This window comes from Psittacula echo (assembly GCF_963264785.1).
Source record: "Psittacula echo genome assembly, chromosome: 5".
In the NCBI taxonomy this organism is placed as follows: domain Eukaryota; kingdom Metazoa; phylum Chordata; class Aves; order Psittaciformes; family Psittacidae; genus Psittacula; species Psittacula echo.
This window is the reverse complement of record NC_137739.1, coordinates 67,216,902-67,239,137: the sequence shown is the minus strand read 5'-3', so window position 1 is coordinate 67,239,137 and position 22,236 is coordinate 67,216,902. Positions and strand designations below refer to the sequence as shown.

At 45.6% G+C, this 22,236-nt stretch overlaps 1 protein-coding gene across 1 annotated transcript in view; it reads left to right on the top strand.

The window, feature by feature from the left end:
- Nucleotides 1-22,236, top strand: part of LOC308221240 (exocyst complex component 3-like protein) — a gene marked incomplete at its 5' end in the record, with an annotated part of 58,723 nt that overhangs the window by 18,431 nt on the left and 18,056 nt on the right. Inside the window, 4 exons of the mRNA XM_080618226.1 lie at nucleotides 10,266-10,592; nucleotides 12,294-12,888; nucleotides 14,714-14,831; nucleotides 18,830-18,904. Of these exons, the coding sequence (XP_080474352.1) occupies nucleotides 10,266-10,592; nucleotides 12,294-12,888; nucleotides 14,714-14,831; nucleotides 18,830-18,904 (1,115 nt within the window). The remainder of the gene's footprint in view (nucleotides 1-10,265; nucleotides 10,593-12,293; nucleotides 12,889-14,713; nucleotides 14,832-18,829; nucleotides 18,905-22,236) is intronic.

Sequence of the window (22,236 nt, the reverse complement as noted above, 5' to 3'; positions counted from 1 at the left end):
TCAGGCGTAGAATCTAGGTCAGCTGTTGGTAAGAATAGAGCAAGCCTTCATTGAAAGCAGTGGATGGGCCTTCTGCAGGACGGGGTTTTTTTTGCCAGCCTGTTTTGTTCATAGTGAGCTCTGAAAGTTGACAGGCATTTTCTGGATGGCAGCTATAGCTTCCTGCCAGCAGGCTGAATGCAGGCATTACTGATGCAGTGCGTCACAGGGGTAAATCAATAATATGAAACATTGATTATGGCTTTTAGGGTTTTTTTTTAACATAAGATGGGGCACTCAGTAATGAAGATCTGTTCCTCTGTTCAAGAGGATCTGATTTGTGAGATGATATGTTATGAAGATGCAGCTTAATTTTTTCTTCTGATTCCACACCTATAAATAACTGCTTTTACATATAGCATCTAATTATTTAATTGTATATGCAGATTAGGTAGTCATTTACATGCTGTCATCAATGACAGCAATGAATAGCTCTGGCAATTATTTACAGACGCATATGGTAATGCCAAAGGTTTTAAATACCAGTCAGTACCTGCCATACATATCAATATCTCTCCCCATCTCTTCCCTTCAAATAATGTTAGAATAAATTAATATCACAAGGTACAGCTGCTTCTTCTTGGATCTAACTGTAGCACGGCAGATCTGTTGTGTTATATATTTTAGCTAAGACTACAGTCCCTCTTGGAGTTCCTCATTTATCTGTATGTGATAGCCCCTGAGCATGGGTAGCTAGAGGAAAGAAAATGTTAATATGCTTTTTTTCAGTTGTATTTACACATGCAAAGGGTGGAGGAAGGCAGTTGCAGACATGAAGGACTCAGATCCCACTTATACAAAGTGGGATCCATAGCTATTTTGATCCAGAAGATATTTTACAGCTCTTTGGCTTTCCTTTTGCGTAGCCCTAAATGGTAAGGTTAGTAGGAATCAGGGCTAGGGAGTGCCCAGTTCATCTTCTTATCCTCATCAACAAAATCATCACAGTCTTCTTTTTCTGGATGTGAAACATGCATTGAGCACAAAAGCTTATATTTTTCTTCCATGTTACCCATTTTGCCCACCTGAGGTATATTTAACTGTTAAGAGTGTGCTAACAGCCAAGGAGACCTCAGTGAAAATGTAGCCATAATTGGGCTTGGAAGCCTCCCATTAAAACCTTGCACAGAAAATACCATTAATACCAAATACCGAAACACCCATTTGTTCAAACAAACAAGCTCCAAGGCATCTTCTTTAAAATTCAACGATTCTGTGCTGTGTCAAGATCAGCCATATTAAATTGGTTTGCAGTTTGTTTGATTTTCAGAAGCTATTGACTCCAAGGCATTTGTTGCCATGTAGCCATGAAGCATACAAGTACTACTTCACCCCACTATTTCCTGCTCACTAAACAGATGTGTACAGCTAAGAGGCTAATATTCTCTTTGAAACTAAAGGAAATAGTAATTTACCTAAATCTTTTGTTGGAATGTGTCCTTAATGCTTCTTTATTAACTGAGTTTCAAGAGTCCCAGCTCTTGACAGCCAGTAGATAACATGTGCTGGAGATCTGCGGTCATAACAGTACAGATGACTTGTCCAGGATCACAGAATCACAGAATCTCAAGGGTTGGAAGGGACCTCAAAAGATCATCTATCTAGTCCAACCCCCCTGCAAGAGCAGGGTAACCTAGAGTACATCATGCAGGATGTGAAAAAAATAGTGTTTCCATTTTTAATTTGCTTGATAATTTAGAAACATCCTTACAAACTACCTAATTTTAGTTCTTCAAGGACCACATCTTTCTCCTTTGCAGGGAAAATCTTGCTGTGCACGATGAATGCTGGCAGAATGGCTGCAATGAAGGTGGCAGAGGAACACTGCCAATGTGCTGACAGTTGGTGCTGTGCAGCTCTCGGGAGCTGGGTTAGTGTCTCTGAATCTTTATATAGCACCCCCTCCACGCTGCTGAGAAGTGGGAAGTAGCAGGAAGATGAGTTACATCCTGATACTGGCAGCAGATGAATGCATTACAAATGCTCTTCCCTTTTCTTTACCTTGCTTGTACCTGATGCCTCCCCCCATCCTCCACAGCTTTTGCTCACCTCTTGCATTGTTGGTATTTCTTTAATTGCTGTAAGAATGGGTCAGCAAAATGTGGAAAGTCTCAGGGAACTTCCACATCGTGTAGCAGTGCTGGATTTTCTAGTGCTACATCTCCTCTAAACACTTCTCTGGTTTTGGAAGAAAACGCAGTGGTGCAGTGTAAATTGTTTTATCACCGTGTGTTTGGGAGGCCTGCTTTATTCAGCCTGAACTCATGCTGATAAAAAAATAATGCTTCTCTTTGTGCTCATGCCTAGTTCCTCCCCAGGGTGTTTTTCTGTAACAGTTTCAAAGGATGATTACCTCTCTCCTAGGACCCTTTTCCTGCAGCAAACCCCTCATTGTAGCTAGCTAGCTCCAGTGATTAGAGATTGCAAAAATCTCTTAAAAGGGACCTTTTTACAGCATGAAATGGTATCTTCTTGATTCTCCTGAGCTTTACCAGGGCTAGTGGCTAAACCAGCTTCCCGCTCGCTATGGAGTGGGAATGGAGTTCTTACTCAGACTGTTCAGAAGTGACAATACGAGATGCTAGGTGCTGTTTCTGAAAATGTGATTTATTTAGGTGTCTGTATGAAAGCTGTTCTCTTTTCTCCTACCTCCTCTCCTAAATAACCTGTCCGCTGTGTCAGTGTTCAGCAAGGAGGATAAGGGCTCTGAACTGTGTTGTTGATATATCCCATCCCATAGAACAACTCTTATGGCAGTACATGTGTGTGGGGCATTCCTGCCTTAGTTTGCAGCCAGAGATGGAGAGTGGAGAAATGGTTGAGTTTGGTCTTGTGTTCATATATCAATGTGCCCAGCTCCTATCTGAGAGGTCTCAGGATGTCTTAGAAGCCAACCTGTCGTTATGATTTTTAGCCTCCAGATGGTGTCCAGCAGATGTGCCTGTGGAGCCGTGTCAGTACAGTGGGGGTGAAACATGGGAGACTGGAAATCACTCGCCTCTTGTGGCAGCAGGAAAAACATACAAATGATGTAATGTGGATTTTCAGTCCCAAATCTCTGCATATGTTGCTCCATGTAGGGCTGTGGGTACAGATGTGAGTAGGAAGTTTCCTGCAAAGTTGGACCTAAAGTTTTTTACTGCTGAAAAGAATATATATGAAAGCGTATAGAGGAATCCTTTCAATCTAAGCCAAATGAGAAGAATCAAATAAAACCATTTTAGGCTTGTCCGTCCAAATGGAGATAGAATATTTATGATACAAGCTTTCAAAAAAAAAAAAAATCAAACAAACCCAACAACAACCCCCTGGATAAAATCATGGATCATCTCAAAAAGAGACATGGTGGTGGTTGAGGTAATGCATTCTTTACCGGACTAGCAAACAATATCCATAATTCATTTTTTAAGGAAGCTTTTTCCATCCCAAGGATAGCAAGCAGCATTTAACTTGTAGTTTTTCTGTGGCAGACCTGCCCCTGGGATCTCCCTTGGATAACTGTTCAGATAGTTTGTAGGATTAGAAACCAAGCTGTTGGGTGGCTGCTCTTCTAGGGATGTGACCAAACTGACTACCAGTAGCACTGCAGTGCTTTCTATGGTAGAAACACTTCCCTCAGCTGCTGTTCAGGACTTGGGCTTTCTGGGCGCTGAAGTGGCCAGGGTGGACCCTGAATAATAGGATTTAAGGTGTCAAAAACTACCCCTGGAATATTTTGCCTTCATGTTTTCCTGATCTCTTGAGGCAGAGAGGCCAAGTGGCCTGTCCTTCAACCCCCTTCTTGGCACAGTATACTTTGCAGTTTGGCATAGGGTATATAGTGTCTATATTGTTTATGTGGAGGTATATATGGTCAGAGAACAAGGTCAGATAGTACCTCTTCTTCAGCTGCTGCCCATGCAGGACTCCAGCATCCCTGGGCAAACAGATTTTGTCAGCCTGCCTCACTTTGCAGCTCTGATGTTTTCCATGCAAGCTGCTTTCCCTGGTAACTTCTTGCCCATGGAGAAATTAGAATAAAGCCCTCAAACCTTTACAGAAACTTTACATCCTGCCCAGCCCACGCTGTAGCAGGCAGCGGAGGGCATATACCGAACCATGGTGCCTGATGCAAGGGGATGGAGTTGATGGTCTTAAGGAGTTGTTGTCAAAAGGGAAACATCTTCCTTAAAGCAATGCTTGTGTCATTCTGAAAAAAAACCCAAACCCAACCACAAAACAAACCAAGACCAGAATTAGGCAAAATCCCCAGGAATTAGCTAAAACTGTTCCAAAGGAAAGGCAAAGTAGGTTACTAATTAAGTGAAAATTGAGGTCAGTTTGGAATAGGGTCCTCACAATCAAGAGGAAAACAGAGGCAGTGCAAATTGTACATCACATCCAAATGTATTTTATTCCAGTATTCGGGGCAGGGAAAGGGGCGGTATTCAGTTCTTCAGGGAATTTATTCTTAGGACTTAGTGTGGTTTCTGAAACCGGTGGGACCATGCAGGCTGTCTGTCTATCAATCCGTCTGTTTCCTCATCATAAACTGAATTCCTCCAGTTTCAGGCAAATCCTGAGCAGGACAGAAGTGTCAGATTAACTTCTGCAAAATGGGATGAAAATCAGTAGCTGGCTGGGGAAGAGCTACTTAAGTGAACATGCTCAGTAGCAGAAAGAAGAAAATTCCTTATTTCCCCTTTGCTCTAACCATGGCTGTCAGGCAGCAGTGGCAGCTCCAGATTAGCTCCAAAGTTGCAGCTCTTTGGTCTGTTTGGTGTAGCACAGGTCTCGAGGAGAGGAGAGGGTGCAGCCTGGGGCGAGGAGGTGCCGCAGGGAAGCAGCTTTGTTTCAGCTGTTGCTGTGGGAAAGGTTGCTTGTATTAAATATTTGTGCTGCTTTATTTACTCTTGCACACACAGAGTTTATCTGGAGAGTCAACAGGGGATTTGGTGAGGAGCAGAGGCAAGAAACCCATGTCTGTGTACCTTAGGACTGAGCTGCTGGGTGTAGTATCTGGTGTCTGATAAAGGCTGTTTTTTGCCAAGTTTTGTTTCTCAGCAGGAGCAGTGAAGGTCTATGTTCTCTCCTCAGCAATATATTTTCATGATGTACTATTTTGTGTCAGCCACCCTCTGTCAGTTTGGTTAAAACTAGCTTTAAAATTGGTTAAAACTGACTTACAGGCCAGTCAAAGTTTGTTAGGGGATCAGATGAACACAGAGATGCATACAACCTGTGGCTGCATTGTCTCATTTCTTTAGGAAGTAAAAATAAATATATGCTTTCCACAGAATGACCAACAGCTAATTTTGCACAACTAACGAAGTCATCTCTTGCATATGACCACTATGGCAATGCCAGCTGCAATTTCAGACTGGAGGGGAAGGTGTTTTTGTACTGTTTGTTTGTTTTCTCTCTCTCCAAAAAGCCTACCTTGCTTATAATACAGACTGGCTGTTCTTTGATTGCTGACGAAATCACAGATGCTGCATGTGGGTGGAGGAAAGCATTGTCAGATTACAGCAGAGCTTCACAAAGTGGTTTTGCGTGAGTTTGTATCCTAGGGAACCACCATGTTTCTGTGCCATACTCTGCATGTTTTATTATCGTAATTAATATTTCTTTCTGCCGTCATTTATGCCTTTGGTTCAAAGTTGTAGAGAGTACCAGCATGTTCTGGAAACAAGAAGGGAGTTGAAAACACCCCCAGATACTGCAGATCCAGTTCGCCTGCTAGGACCAAGTGTATTTCATAGAACAGATGCTACTGAGCACGAAGTTTCCATTGTATATCCCTGACTGTGTTCATGCGGAGTCCCTGCAAAGCAAGCAAGGACATCACTGCATTGCTGGAATTGGAATATTAACGTAATTGGACTCTTGCAAAGTCATTTAATTTGAAGTGCTAATAGTCTGACTTCATCTGATTAGCATCCAGACCAAAGAGCTATTGTTCAGATCAGGCACACAATGCAATTATTATGAAGAGATTTTATCTATAAAGGCAAAAGAAATGGGAAGCAGCAAGATAAAGAGTTAAGTCAACAGAGAAACAATATAAAAATTTATCTGAGATATTCACTGGTTGAGTGAAACATCCCACAGACAAAGGAATTGCAGTTTTTCAGAGATAGAAACACAGGCTCAGTGACGTGGGGAGGCTGCTGGCTTTTCCAGGAGCTCCAGTCAATGGGGGGAACTCCTGAATGCTGGAGATGGTCCCAGAAGACAAACTGCTCTTTTGCAGTAAGCATAGCATGGGTCAGGGTGGGAAGGAGAATGAACCCCCTGCAGAACCTTGCACTGAGGATAAATAGAGGCATTGAAACACCAGGAAGAAGAAGGGGCTGGGACAGGCTTCCAAGAAGTGTCTTTTGAGGAAGAGGAGGCTCATTTGGTACACCTGACAAAGGAGATTGCTCGGAAGCAGAACAGTGCTTGTCACAGTGCTGTGTCTTTGTGGTTTCCTACTGACCTTCTTTCTGCTCGGAAGAACTCCCCTTGGATGAGCAGCTCAGGAGCCCATGGAAGAGGCAGGTGAAATATAGCAGTGTCCCAGTTTCGCCGCTCAAGATGGTGGTTTTGGACAGCAAACAATCCCTTTGTGTTATGTTAATGCTTTATGAAAATCCTTTGCTCTGTTTTGATCGTGACATTTTCAGCTCCCTTGCTGTAAAGGTGTAGCTTCCTTGCAGACTTTGCTTGTCTAGTCATAAAACCATTCGTGGGAGCACTGTGATAGAAGATGTTCTTGAACAGCAGACCATCCCCATGTTTAATGGCAGAACCTGAGCAGTAAAATAGCATTAGAGACAGAGGGGAGAGACATGTGCATCCTGCATGTGCTGTTAAGGCACATAGACCCGGAAAAGCAGGCTGCTGGGTGGCCTTTTGGCAGCTCCTGTCTTGTTCAACATCTTTGTCGGTGACATGGACAGTGGGATCGAGTGCGCCCTCAGCAAGTTTGCCGATGACACCAAGCTGTGTGGTTCGGTTGATACGCCGGAGGGAAGGGATGCCATCCAGAGGGACCTCGATACGCTTGTGAGGTGGGCTGATGCCAACCTGATGAAGTTTAACCATGCCAAGTGCAAGGTCCTACATCTGGGTCGGAGCAATCCCAGGCACGGCTACAGGTTGGGCAGAGAAGAGATTCAGAGCAGCCCTGCGGAGAAGGACTTGGGGGTGTTGGTCGATCAGAAAATGAACCTGAGCCAGCAGTGTGTGCTCGCAGCCCAGAAAGCCAACCGTATCCTGGGCTGCATCAAAAGGAGCGTGACCAGCAGGTCCAAGGAGGTGATCCTGCCCCTCTACTCTGCTCTCGTGAGACCTCACTTGGAGTATTGTGTACAGTTCTGGTGTCCTCAATGTAAAAAGGACATGGAACTGTTGGAACAAGTCCAGAGGAGGGCCACGAGGATGATCAGGGGACTGGAGCACCTCCCGTATGAAGACAGGCTGGGAAAGTTGGGGCTGTTCAGCCTGGAGAAGAGAAGGCTGCGTGGAGACCTCAGAGCAGCCTTCCAGTATCTGAAGGGGGCCTACAGGGATGCTGGGGATGGGCTATTCATCAGGGACTGTAGTGACAGGACAAGGGGTAACGGGTTCAAACTTCAACAGGGGAAGTTTAGATTGGCTGTAAGGAAAAAGTTCTTTACTGTTAGGGTGGTGAGGCACTGGAATGGGTTGCCCAGGGAGGTTGTGAATGCTCCATCCTTGGCGGTGTTCAAGGCCAGGTTGGATGAGGCCTTGGGTGACATGGTTTAGTGTGAGGTGTCCCTGCCCATGGCAGGGGGGTTGGAACTAGATGATCTTAAGGTCCTTTCCAACCCTAACTATTCTATGATTCTCCTGGTACAGTGCATTCCCTGTCATTGATGCCATACTTCAACCCTTGCCTTTGGAAAGTAGTTGTGAGCAGAGGTATGCAGAGTGGGTGATGATGGACTGTGGCTCCCTCTGCCACAGTTCGGATGTGGCATCACCTCATGGTGCTGATGGGCTCAGCGCCCACAGTCAGACAGGCCATCCCCAACTTGCTGTCCCTTCGTAGAGTGCTCCTACTTGCCTGCTCCCCGAGGCAGCTGCCTGGTTTGCCCATACACAGACATTAGCCCTGGTTTGTGAACAACGTAAAAGTAGAACAGGTCATCTGGTTGTTGGTGTGGCAATACTCAGGGATGTGCTCTGAGGGCACTCTCATCTTGGGGATCGTCTACCATGGCTTAGATTGGGTGGAGCGAGTGGGTCATGGAGTAAGAAGTGGTCCTTGCCTCAGGAAATCTGTCCATCTCTGCTCAGTCACTCCCCACAGGCTCATATTGTATTCACTTGAAAGAAGTTTTCTGGGAAAATACAGCAATTCCCATACATCATGTTGCCCCAGGTTTGGGCACAATCTGCAGTTGTGTGTTCGTGATCTGTGTACTGCAGAGAATCTTGCCTGCAGCACTGGTGCTATGACATCCAGTTTCCTTCCACAGAGAGTCTAGGGAAATGGTTTTTGTCAGAGCTGGCTTGTTGGAAAAATGCTGATGAAGTGAAACATAAACACATTGTGTTGGAATTTTCATGGGAAAATGTTGGTGAAGGGTTTCAGCATGCCTGGAATGCATCTCTGCAGCACTAACCCTCCTTCTCCGTCTTGTATTCATATACAGTGCAGCTTTAATATTCCAAAAGAAATATTTTAACTTCAGCTGATTAAAAATTAAGGTCAAAATGGAATGTACGTAAATCCTCTCAACTTTCAACTTTTTTCACAACCTGGGAAAACACTGTGTTGTGCAACCTCAGTATTTCCCACTGGCAACAGCTCACATGTATCACCACTGCTGGAATTTCTGTTTGTCCTTCCAAATGAAATGCATTTATTTCCTCCTTCCTATCATTACAAACGAATCAAATGGCTCCATGATAACATGCTGGTGGAATTAAATGCTTGGTAAAAGAGCCAGAACAACATAAGGTTTACTTGTTTTCCAAATAGGAAACAAGTGGAATTTTACCGTCATGCAAAGGTAGAAAATCCTGGAAGAAACTGCAGGCGTTAAAACCAGAAAGGTGAATGCACATATTTAGAATATCCTAGATGCTGTGTGGAAAAAAATGCCTCTTAAATTCATACCCCTCAAAATCAGTGTATGGTTTTGAATCAGTACAGCTTGTTAATGGCTAATGCAAGACTGTGCTCAAATGATGAAAATCCTCAAGTTCTTGATTTCATTTTTATAATGATGGAATGGAGAAATAAAAACCAGTTTGTAACTACCAAGCAAAGAGAGCATGGTAAGGGCAGCAGGTCAGCTTATCTCCAAGTGAGGTCTTTCTCACAGCAATGCAGGGACTTTTTGAAAATCTATTTTGACCATATGCTCCTGAGTTAAATGGTACTTTCTGTGTAGGAAAGGTTTTCTTTGTGTTCTGAGGTCTGTGGTCAGAACCTTTAGCAGCCCTGGACTTGCCAATACGGTCCTTGCACTCAGTGGGCATACTTCTTTCTCTTCACTGTGGATGTTGACTGGTGAATAGACCTACATGTGTGCATACACATGTGTATTGCTGCAATGTTATGCCATTTATATATATATGTGTGTGTTTATAAAATGTAAAAGAATATGAAATAGTGTATATAGTTGCTGTGAAATTGCAAAATCCAGAAGGCTGAGATCGCTCTTATCTCCTCTGAATGGTGCTGCTAAAACATGCAGACCAACGTCCATTCTCCAGGGCTTTACTTCCCTGTTGACTAACACCAGGATTGCTGAGAGGTGAGGAAAAATTTGGCTACAAAGCAAAGCATGATTTCATTGCCAAGAAAGAGCTCAGGTGCAGCAGGGGCGCATGGGTGGAAAGTGATAAGTCCTTCATAGAAACTATTAATAATCAACTCCCTTAAACTGAGAAGATTGTCATTGAAACAACTGGCAGCATACAGGGATGCTTTGGTAATTCAGAAAATGCTGAAAATCCCGCTGGCTTTCCCCCAGTGCTCGTGGTTAGATTGGGGTGAGGTTTTGACATCATTTTCCTAGAAGAGAGTACATAAAAGGGCAGGCAGCCTATAAAAAAGTCCTCACCCAGCATGGGCAGGAACCAGGTTCCACTTCTTTAAAGGCTGCTGAAGCCTGTAGCTGCACAGAAAGGAAATACAAATCTTGGGGAAATTGCTTCTCTGGCAGACAGCTGCTAAGATCACCTTACGTAGTTTTCTAACATTTCTAACTCTTGTTTTCTGATAACGTTCTCAATTGGACAGAAGGTGTCTGAACCTGCTTGGATGATGAGGAAGACAAAGTATTTCTGGGGAGCCTTTCCAGGAAGAGGCAGCAAGTGGGACAAAGTGGCTGGGGAAAATGCAAGGATGCTGCCCAGGGCCACGCATGAGGAGAAGAAGCAGCAGGAAGCAAAGAGGAGAGGGAAGCTGAAAACCATGGCAGGAAAATTGCTGAAGGCAGTGGCCAGTGAAAAAGAGGCAGTGGAAGAGAAGGCTGGTGGTGTGGAGATGGCAGGGAATTTGCTGAAGATGGCAACCAGTAGGAAGGGAGCAGAGGGTGGGGTGCTTGCAGGTAACCTTGAAGTTATCTCTGGATCCAGTCCTGGACCTTCTCTGCCTCTCCCAGCACTGCAGGCTCTTGTTTTTGTTAGTTTCTGGAGTAGGTGCTTTACACTTTCCTCCTTCCCATCCTTCACCTGAGTTCATGTCCTTCATGAACTGTGGGCTTGCTCTGCATTTCACTTGCCCTTTGCCTCACAAGTACTTCTCTTTGCTGTTCTTATTTTTATCTCTGCAAAGACTGCTGATATGTCTTGTGAGAAAAACAGTGTGCTTGTGACTGACATGCTGCTGAGTGTGACTGTGCTGCTCTTCCATAGGCGGGGAGGGGGAGGTAGGTTGTACATGAATTAATTGTTCCCAGTAAACATTTCCTGTGTGTTGCCTGTATTGAGGTAGGACAAGTGCAGCTTGTTAGACCCCTCTGGAGCAGCTTGCCCATTGCTTTGCTGAAGATCCTTGCATCAGCCCTTCTCTATTTTGTGTCACAATTGTCCTTCCAGTCCTGTTTGATTTAACTCTTACTACATAGATGAGGTGTTTTCATAGATGAAAATTAAGGTACAGGTGATAGCTTTTTGCCAAGGAAGGTTTGACCTGATGATCCTTGAGGTTCCTTCCAACCTGGTATTCTATGATTCTGATAGCGAAAGCTCACATGCTTCTCATTCTTTACTCTATACCCAAAGCTGTATCCTGAATGTATTTCAGAGTCCCACGGCTTCTGGCCTTGTTTAACTTTCCCTGGATTCTCATCAGGTTTGATTTTTCCTCTGGGCTCTGCTCCAGATATCTTTGGACAAATCTTCTTAACCCTTTATTGCTCATTTTTGTCATCTATAAAATGCATAGGACGGAATCTGCAGCTGTTGTGAAGTTACATTTAACTGTTAGTGGTGGGCTGGCTGTGGTAGGTAAGATACTTTAGAAACAAGCACTGGTGGAAAACTTCTTCCAACTACTGAACTTCAAGGATTTCGTATCTGTCTTGATGGGGTGTCTGGTCATCAGGACAGTGGCTCAGTCGCCACAGCTTCCTGCAGACGTGGAAGTCATGAGGGGGTTACGTGAATTCCCATTGCTGAGACAGTGCAGATAGGTAGCCCACCTTCCGATTTTCACCTTTGCGCAAAATAGCACATTGGCCATTTGGCCTGGTTGAAAAGTCCTGGCAAGGAGAGGACTGTGCAGTCCCAGTCTAAGACAAAAACTCACTGGCAGGAATGACACCCTACCAGACTGTGAACAGGCAGGAGAGACCTCACAAGACAGGCCTGCAGCACTTTGGTCCTGCCAGGGTTTCTGCAGAGAAGGCAAAGAATTCCTTCTAGGCTTGACTTTCACCTGTTGGCTCTTGCAGAAGGTGGTCCCTTCTCTAATGCTTTTCTTCTGGACAAAAACGTACATTCATGGTCATTAACAAACCTGCATTGCCCACATGAGGAGGTCTGCTGGGATGATGACAGAAAGCTACACTCTGCAGGCTTAGTTAGCCTGAAGGAGAAAGGAGGAAAGAAAGCAAGAGGAAAGAAACTGCTTGCCCTGAGGAAACTGAGAAGTGCTAGTGCTAGACCTTAAGGGAGGTGATCTTGAGTAGGTCCTGAGAAATTTTGGGGTACTTATAAACTACATGCTTCAGTACTCAGATGTTAATGTGATGGGTCCTATAGAGGAGTGAAGAAACATTGTTGTGTTGTTACTCTCTGTGTTGCAGAGGAAGCGATCTGTGGGTTCATTGAGCAAGGAAAATTTCTTGAAGCTTGTGATCATATTTATAACCTGGAACATTCTGGAAACGACAAGATGGGAAAGTCTGAATCACTTTATAAGCTACTGGCTGAACGAATGTGGACTGTGGTGGGCGAAGCACTCAGTGGAAATGGTAGGATGTTCCTGGAGCCATTGCAGTCAGTGGGGGAATCGCTGAAGTGGGAGAAGCAGAAGGAAGCAGAGTGGCTTGGCAGCAGTCAAGAGACTGGGCCTGTTTCCACCTGGAGTCCAAACTTCTGGAGGAAAGAACTGGAGGAACAGCTAATACAGTACATGACAGCCCAGATTCCCCCGCTGAGTTCCTCTGCTAACGCAAATGAGACTGCATTAAAACAGCATCTGAGTCAACTGGAAACGTCGTTTCTCCCCAGCCTGGAGCACGGAAGTGGTGTCTTTGAGGAAGCAGGACTGCTCAGCACCTACACCTACTGCTGTCATGCTTCTTTGTCTTCTCACCTTGCCATGCTTACTGACAGTAGCCATTTCAGCTTCAGCCAATGCCTTTTAGTTTATGAATGGGGCCTTAAAATGTACAAAAGGTATGTTTGAAGGACTTCCTTTTCTGTACATTTTTTCTGTCTCTATTCAGTTCCAAGCATGATCCCTGCTTCCTGGTAAGGCAGTGATGTTCAGGACTCTTGTTGAGTTTAGACTTGCCCACTGCCTGCTTTATCTTCTGTGCTCTCAGGATCAGATCCTTTTTACATTGCAGTACTGCCTTTTTCTAAGTCATTGGTATTGGGCTCAGGGACTTACCAGAGGTAGGCAGTTATTCCTCTGCTGGACTCCTACTGGACATGCACGGGGTCCTGCTTTCTTCACCAGTTTCTGTTCTTGTATTAAGACTTTTTTAGCAAGGTCCATGATACTCCAGTTACCCCAGAATAATTTTATCTTGCCTTTATGTCATCATGGTGCTCTGCAGACTTTTCTTATTGGCTCCATGGTTCTCTTGCTGCTTTATCTGGCTTGTAGTTCAACCAATTTCTTTTGTATTTCCCGCATTAGTGTTTAGATCACAAGAAAAACATATAGTAGGTTATTAAATTCCTGCCCAAGATTGAGAAAATGGATGTGGCTTTCCCCATGATCTGAAGAGCAGCACATCTGGGACCTTTTGTCTCAGTGTGAATTAAAAGCCTGTGGGTGTCATCAAAGCCTGAAGCTTTCTTGTGCTATCTTTTTGTGTGACAGTGGTAAATGAGGTGTTTGATTCTCTGTGTCCATGGTTACTTTGCCATTTTACAGCTCCAATCTACTTATATCCTAATAGTTTTCAGCCCCTTTGATTGCTGCCATGCAAGATTCCATCCTTTATTCCTGGTATTGATTACACTTATAAATGCTTGATTAGCAGTTCGTCAGGTGGGGTCTTCCCCTCACCAGCTCCAGAAGGAGGGAGGCATGGTGGTGGGTACATGCTGGTGCATTCTGTTCTCAGAATCATAGAATCATAGAATAGTTAGGGTTGGAAAGGACCTTAAGACCATCAAGTTCCAACCCCCCTGCCATGAGCAGGGACACCTCACACTAAACGGGTTGGATGTCACCCGTGTCACCCATGTCACCCAAGGTTCTGTCCAACCTGTCCTTGAACACCTCCGTGGGAGATGTGTGGCTAGGATATGCCCATTCTACTGCTGCTTTTAAAATAGTAAAATTTTAGAGTGACGGATTGATGAAATATTGAAAACTTGCATGAAATTGGAGGTGAATAATTATGTAATCTAAATATATAAAGGAAAGCTCAAAGATAGGAACAAATGTGTTGTGCAAATGCTGAATTCCTTCAATTAAAAAAAAAAAAAAAGAGGAAGAGCAGCCCCTGGCTGTAGTAAGGTCAGAATGTAGTGAAGAAAGTGGAACGGAAAACAGCAGAGATGCCAAACTTAACTATTTGAGTTTTCCTCTTTGAGTACAGTTACAACCCTAATGAAAGCTCATGTGTAGTTGCAGTTGTCCTGGTATATAGCTGCTTCTTATTTCATTCAGGGAGAATACGTGACACTTGTAAAATGGTGCATCCATGAAAGTGTGGCTGGGCGACTCTGCTCAAGCCCATGAAGGAATTCAGCAGCAGCAATGCAGGAAGGGGAGAGGGAAACAATGATCAAAATGTGTAATTTGGGCAGCAAATATAGGAAAAAGGAAAAGAAAAAGCACAGAAGAATAGTTGACAAAAGGTTATGATAATAAATACCATGCTGCAGCTGCCCCGACACTGCAAACACCACTGGGTGCTTGCAGGGCACCTCATTTGCTTGGCATGAGGCCATGGTGCCAAGCAGGGTGTGCCTGGTGGGTGATGGGCTGTGGAGCAGTGGGAAGCTGCCCCTCTGGCTGAGCTCTTGTTTCTGTACACAGTGGCAGCAAGACATGTCTGAGACCCAGGCAAACCCCCCAGCACAGCCTTTCCTTTGGTGTACGGTGTCTCCTGTGGATTGTTTTGAAGACTGAGGAAAAGTTACTTGCAGTTGCCAAGGTAAGAACTGAGGAGTTTTACCCCAATCTGCCTGTTTTATTCACATGGTTTTAAAAATCCCGTTGTTAAATTAACTGCTCTCTTGCTAGATGAGCCAGCTCGGCTCAGGTGTGCTTGAATCGAAGCTCTCCATCTTGGACGAGTTTCATTACAGAGCCCAGAACGAAGCTTCCTGACTCTCTTCTGCCAAAGGGGTGCTGCCCTGCTCTTGCTGCTTAGCAAAGTGGTGCCGGGACATTTGCAAATCTCCCTCTGTCTCTTTAATGCATCTTTTTGCTGCTGCAATCTACTCTGCTCAGAAGCCAATGTATCTGGAAGAAAGGGGGCTATGGGTGAAATCCACTTCCTTGTTGACGGCCATTTCAAGATGCTATTCATCGTCTCTCCAGCTGCTAATGAGCCCACAGTGTGCAACAGTTGGGGGTTTTATAGCCCTTTTGCTTCAGCTATGCAGGATATTGATGCTTCAGGCTTTGTCTGCACGTGCACCCCTCACAGCCTTCCCCATCCTGCTGGACTGACACTGCTGAGGCTACAGCAATTGTTTCCAGAGCCCAGCACAAGCAATCCTGCAGCTGTTGCACACCTGGCACAGCCCTCAAGCAAGGTCAGAGTAGGGCTTCCCGCCTTGTGATCTCACTGCTGACCTCAGTTCCAGGGCTGCAGCATCTCTCTCTTTTCTCAGCAAAGCTCCCCCTTTGAAGAATGTTGTTGAGGCACATGGAATACAAATGAAGTAGGAAAGATGTGTTGTAGCAACGGGGAGCTCCAGGGGAAACCATGCTATTTGGAAAACTCAGCAGGGCCTATTAGATTCAGCTAAAGCCAAAATGCAGCAGCAGGAGTTACCATGCTCATGTCACTTGCTTTCCCTTTCCACCAGCCCCTGGGAAGCAGAGGAGGGGAAATTCCGTGGCAAACTGCTGAATCACCCAAGGGAAAGTACTCTAAATTGCAGAGATTTTCCTCAAGACCTATTCCCTGAAGGAGAACATGAAGGTAGTCACAAACATGGAAATAGAGGTCCCAGCTGGTGACAGGATGCTTAAAGCCTGCTGATTTCAGGGTTTAAAAATGAGGATCCCTATAGCCTGTTTCTAATCATTATCCTGGGGAAGACCACATGTTCTTAAGGTCTGTTTTAGAACCTGTTTCATTGAAGGAAATGACTACTCAGGGTAGTGCTCAGGTTAACTTAGAGCAAGTCACTGGATCATTGACAAGCTCAAAGATGCTGACGAACAGTGATGGAGAAGTTAACTTTTTTTTTGTTCATTCTAATGTAAGAGCTGGAGAAAGCTTTTGTTTAACCATGGGCTTTCTCTTTTCCTGATACCATGCATGGAGCAGGCTGACCTAGATCTGGCCGTGGTTGTACTATGCTGCCCTGAGTTGGCTGCATTTTTTTGTGCCACCTTGAATGTAGAGCCTTGTAGCTCTACACAGCGCCATGTTGTGCATAGAAAACAGCTGGAATTGCTGGAGTACGTGGCACAGCAGAGTCTTGGCTTGCTTCAAACCCGGCCAGCTTAGGACCAGCTCCAGGTTCAAGCTAATGAGATCAAGTAGAGATGAGCTGACTCCATATGGAAAAATGATGGATGTCTCTTTACTCAGCTCAGTGGAATAGCTGATAAAACCTGTTTTATCAGTCTATTTCTTCTTCCAGGATACTCCAGCCCTTCATTATTCCAAATACACAGGAAGCTGCTATTGAGCAAATATCCAGTCAGTTATCTCTGAGTGACTGTAGTATATAATCATGACTGTAAATCACCCAGTGTGTGTTTTGTCACTTCAGTGGATGACTAAGTTTTTCTAAAAGAAAAGAGACTGAACAAAATAAGCTATGGTTTGCTTTGCTTGTGAATACCTGGCTTGTCACTGGGAGTGCCAGCCTGATACCTGTGCAAACTGAAAGCACTTTAAACAGAAATTAGTGATGAGAACTCTGACCACATCTGAAGGTGCTGAGAGCTTAGATGCCACGTGGGGCTCAAAACCACTTCCAGACACCACTGTGGGGAACTCAGCCAGCGCTGCGTGGATGTGGTGTTCCCTCAATCTGCGCATGTCTAAGGCAAGGGGGCTTTGTGCCTTCTGAGGCTGCAAGGTTGGGGAACTAGAAATTATGGTGCCATCGACTGGGTGTTGATCTCTCACTGCCTTGGTGTAGTGGGGAATTTTACATGAGTGTAAGGCAAACCCTCCAGCATGATGTCAGGGTTCATTCTGGTACTGAGAGGTGGAAAATGAGCTTTCAGTCCCCTGCTTCTGCAGCCTCAGCTCAAAGCTGTCTCTTTGTCCAGAAATGGAGATGGCAGGGCCAGACATGCACACATGGACAAAAACTCAAGGCAGGTTTACACTGACCTTCAAAGGATCACTTGGGTTTGCGTCTTTTTCCCTCCCTTCATATTTTCAAGTAGACGAAAGGAGGACTGAGAAGTTCATGTGCTTTGGAGTTTGGGCTGAGGCCCTGCTCCTGTACAAACGAATAAGGCTGTGTGGTTGTTCTGCCCCCCCTGCCTGCCGCTCTGTTGGCGGTGCCCATGTTGAGCATCTTAGCCAATTTTGACCTCATTCGATAACGATGTAGGGGTCTCAAGGATGTTAAATTCTTGCATGTGTTAGAACAGCAGCTGGACAGATGGGGGCACCAATCTATAACTCAGCCCTCTGCATTTTCTGAGAGGAAGTGGTTGGTGGGGCAGTCAGCACAGGTGAGCTGGCCATCCATGGATCTAAAGCTTTACAACATGGGGTGCCGTGTCTTGGTCAGACAGGGAGGAACAAGGAGGAAACTGGACCTGTTTATTACAGCAGAAATTCTGGTCCTCTCCATGTTGGAGCTTTGGTGCCTGAGGTGCTTGTATTAATTCAGACGCATCATCTGATGTGTCTAAGTACCATGGCTCAGCAAATTATTGCCTTGCAGTTACTAACTAAATGCGTGCTTTGTTCCATTGGGGAGCAAGATCTCCGTGTTGGCTTAAGCTGACACATTTTACTGTGCAACTGTGGCAGGCTAGAAGTGTTTGTGCAGCTCGGCTGGGATGTGTTATCTCAGCATGTTGTGTTCACACAATTGCTCACAGTCAGGTGATGGCACTTGGGAAGAAAGGAATTCTTCTTGGGTTGTTTACAACTGCTTATGCGTCTTCGATGAACACTTTTCAGTGAGTATGCAGAGCAGCTTTTTGTGTATACTTTTGATGAAATTCTTAAGTGACAGCCACAAATTTCCTAATTCATCAGCCAGAACAGATCAAAGACAGAAAGGGAAGATCAGACTTTACATTCTTTCTATTTTCTTGGAGGAAGGTGGAGAAATGAAAGAGTAAATAAGCGAGACAGACTTTTGAGTTTAAAGCTTCTAGAAAGGTCAGATCATGTTTTAAGCAATGAGCCCTTTCTCTGCAGTGTTAGTTTTGGTTTTACAGCCCATTCAAACTAACATAAGCCAGCCAAGTCTTGGGAAATTTCCCAGCACGCAGCCTCATGGGGCTCATCTCACCATGACAGTAGCTCTAAACAGCAACCCAACTCCTCTTGGCACTTACAAGTCCCTAGCTCGAGTGAGGGAATGCTTTTAATTAACACTGGCTGGTTTATGTGGGTGCTGGTTGGAGCTAGGAAGGGTGGAAAATCTCAGCTACAGTAGCTGACAGCACAGAGTTGTGTCTAAGTGTTGTTTTGCTGTGTGGGTGCCTTCATCTGAGTTAAGCTAACTAGGGAAGACTGTAGATAACCTGAGCTGACACTGGGATGAAAGGAAGCTGCAAATCATTTAAACTCAAACAAACAATGTGGAACAAAACAGAACAATGTTATTAGGTCAGCTGGAAAATAGCCAGGCTTTGGGTTAAATGAGACAGCCAAAAAAATAGAGGCAGAAATTCATCTAGTCCAAATGCACAATGAGAGGCTAGGAAACCTAACTCTTAAAGAATGCCATTGTATCTCAACTGTTTTTTCTCTGTTCTCTAAATATTTAGAAGGAAGTAGGCAAAGCCCTGAAAGAAGCCTTTGATATTGGGAAACCCCCTTGTGCAGATGCTGCAGTGATTCAGGTAAACTGGTGGGGACTGAAAAGCTCTCATACTTTGGGGCAGTCATGGTTTTGCATGCAAGATGTAGGTATTTGGCAGGACCCAGTTTTGCATGTCTTGGGCTAAGCTTGATGTGTTAAAAGTTTGCAAGTTAGCTGCCATCCTTAAACTGCATCTGTTTGCTCCCAGACTTGTTTTTGTCTTGTGCATACGTAAAGAGAACTAAACTAAACTATGTAAAAAAGGATGAGCTGAGATTAGCTGATTCAAGCTGAAGCTGCATTTTTATATATTCACTTGGATTTTCATGTAACCTGTTTGGGAAGTCATGGTGTATGTTCTGCACAGCACCTCTATAAAACCAGCGAAAGCTGTGGAGCCATGGCAGGTCCCCATACGTGGCAGTGCAAATGTGACTGCTGCCCCGATGGGCTAGCCAGTGCAAGGGACTACTGCAGAGCACAGTGAAGGCAAATGCACAAAGGGCATTGCAGAAGCATGCTCTGCTGGTGTTTGAGCAGTACATACCACAGCCAGAGGGCACTTGAATAAAGACTCTCAAAAGGCTTAAAATAAATCCTGGGATTTACATGCTCAAGTGATGCTAGAGATCAGGAACAGACTGCGGCTGCCATGACTGGGTTCTTTGATAACAGCTGGTTTTATAAGGCTCCAGTCCAGATGATGGCACGTGGGAAAGGTTTAACTCACAGAGGCAAAAGGATGCTGGGGCATGAATTAGCAGGGCTCATTTGGAGAGCTTTAAACTAGATTCGAAGGGGGATGGGGTTGTAACTGGGCTTGCCCCAGTGGGGCAGCACTCTAGGATTGATGAAGACTGGGAGGCCTCCTATAATCCTAGGGTGAAATTGGTGAGCTCAGCTCCCTCCTTGAAATGCCTGTACACCAATGCGTGCAGCATGGGAAATAAGCAGGAGGAGTTGGAGACCTGTGTTAAGTCAGGAGATTATGATCTGGTGGCAATTACAGAGACGTGGTGGGACAGCTCGCATGACTGGAATATAGTCATGGAGGGCTATGTCCTTTTCAGGAAAGACAGGCCAGCCAGGCGGGGTGGTGGGGTTGCTCTTTATGTGCAAGAGCAGCTGCAATGTACTGAGCTCTGTCCAGGGACAGGGGACGAGCGAGTTGAGAGTCTGTGGGTGAGAATTAAGGGGCAGGCTGGCAGGGGCGATACTGTTGTGGGTGTCTGTTACAGGCCACCAGATCAGGGTGAGGAAGTTGACGAGGCCTTCTACAGGCAGCTGAGAGCGGCCTCACAGTCACAGGCCATGGTCGTTGTGGGGGATTTTAATTTCCCTGATGTTTGCTGGAAGGACTACTCAGCAACCCAGCCACAGTCCAGGAGGTTCCTCCAGTGTATGGATGATAACTTCCTCATCCAAATGGTGGATCAGCCAACCAGGAGAGGAGCGCTGCTGGATCTCATCCTCACTAACAAGGAGGGGCTGGTCGAAGCAGTAAAGGTTGAGGGCTGCCTTGGTTGCAGCGACCACGAGATGGTGGAATTCAGGATCTTGTGTGGTAGGACCAGTACAATAGCAAGTAGAATTGCAACCTTGGACTTTAGCAGGGCAAACTTTGGCCTTTTCAAGCAATTGCTAGGGGAAATCCCATGGGCAAGGCTGCTTGAAGGTAAAGGGGCCCAAGATAGTTGGTTGGCATTCAAGGATTGCTTATTCCAAGCTCAAGAGCAGAGCATCCCGACACGTAGGAAGTCAAGGAAGAGGGCCAGGAGACCTGCGTGGCTGAATAAGGAACTGCTGGGTATGCTCAAGTGGAAGAGCAGAGTTTATAGGTCATGGAAGGAGGGGCTGGCCACTCGGGAGGAATATAAGGCTGCTGCTAGAGGATGTAGGAAGGCAGCTAGGATGGCTAAGGCCTCCTTAGAATTAAATCTGGCCAGAGGGGTCAAGGACAACAGAAAGAGCTTTTTCAAATACATAGCTGATAAAACTAACACCAGAGGCAAGGTTGGCCCACTGGTGAATGGGATGGGTGCCCTGGTGACAGAAGATACTGAGATGGCAGAGTTATTGAATGCCGCCTTTGTCTCAGTCTACTCTGCCGGAGGCAGTCCTGAAGAGCACTGTACTCCTGAGACCTCAGATGAAGTCAGGTCACTGGAGCAGTTTGCCTTAGTCCATGAGGAATGGGTTAGGGACCAGTTGAGCAATCTGGACATCCATAAATCCATGGGTCCAGATGGGATGCACCCGCGGGTGCTGAGGGAACTGGCGGAAGTCATTGCTAGACCACTCTCCATCATCTTTACCAAGTCTTGGGAAACGGGAGAGGTGCCTGAGGACTGGAGGAAAGCAAATGTCACTCCAGTCTTCAAAAAGGGCAAGAAGGAGGACCCGGGTAACTATAGACCGGTCAGCCTCACCTCCATCCCTGGGAAAGTGATGGAACACCTTATCCTTGATGCCATCTTAAGGCATGTCAAGGATAAGAGGGTTATGAGGGGCAGTCAACATGGCTTTACCAAAGGGAAGTCATGCTTGACCAACCTCCTAGCCTTTTATGAGGAAATAACATTGTGGATGGATGATGGCAGAGCGGTGGATGTGGTCTACCTTGACTTCTGCAAAGCATTTGACACAGTCTCCCACAGCATCCTCATAGCTAAATTGAGGAAGTGTGGCCTGGATGATCAGGTAGTGAGGTGGACTGCGAACTGGCTGAAGGACAGAAGCCAGAGAGTTGTAGTCTATGGGGCGGAGTCCAGTTGGAGGCCTGTATCTAGTGGAGTGCCTCAAGGGTCAGTACTGGGACCAGTATTATTTAATATATTCATCAATGATTTAGATGAGGGAATTGAGTGTACTGTCAGCAAGTTTGCTGATGACACTAAGCTGGGAGGAGTGGCTGACACGCCAGAAGGCTGTGCTGCCATCCAGCGGGACCTGGACAGGCTGGAGAGTTGGGCAGGGAGAAACTTGATGAAATATAACAAGGGAAAGTGTAGAGTCCTGCATCTGGGCAGGAACAACCCCAGGTTCCAGTATAGGTTGGGGAACGACCTGTTAGAGAGCAGTGTAGGGGAGAGGGACCTGGGGGTCCTAGTGGATGGCAGGATGACCATGAGCCAACACTGTGCCCTTGTGGCCAAGAAGGCCAATGGCATCCTGGGGTGTATTAGAAGGGGGGTGGTCAGTAGGTCGAGAGAGGTCCTCCTTCCCCTCTACTCTGCCCTGGTGAGACCGCATCTGGAATATTGTGTCCAGTTCTGGGCCCCTCAGTTCAAGAAGGACAGGGACCTGCTGGAGAGAGTCCAGCGCAGGGCGACAAAGATGATTAAGGGAGTGGAGCATCTCCCTTATGAGGAA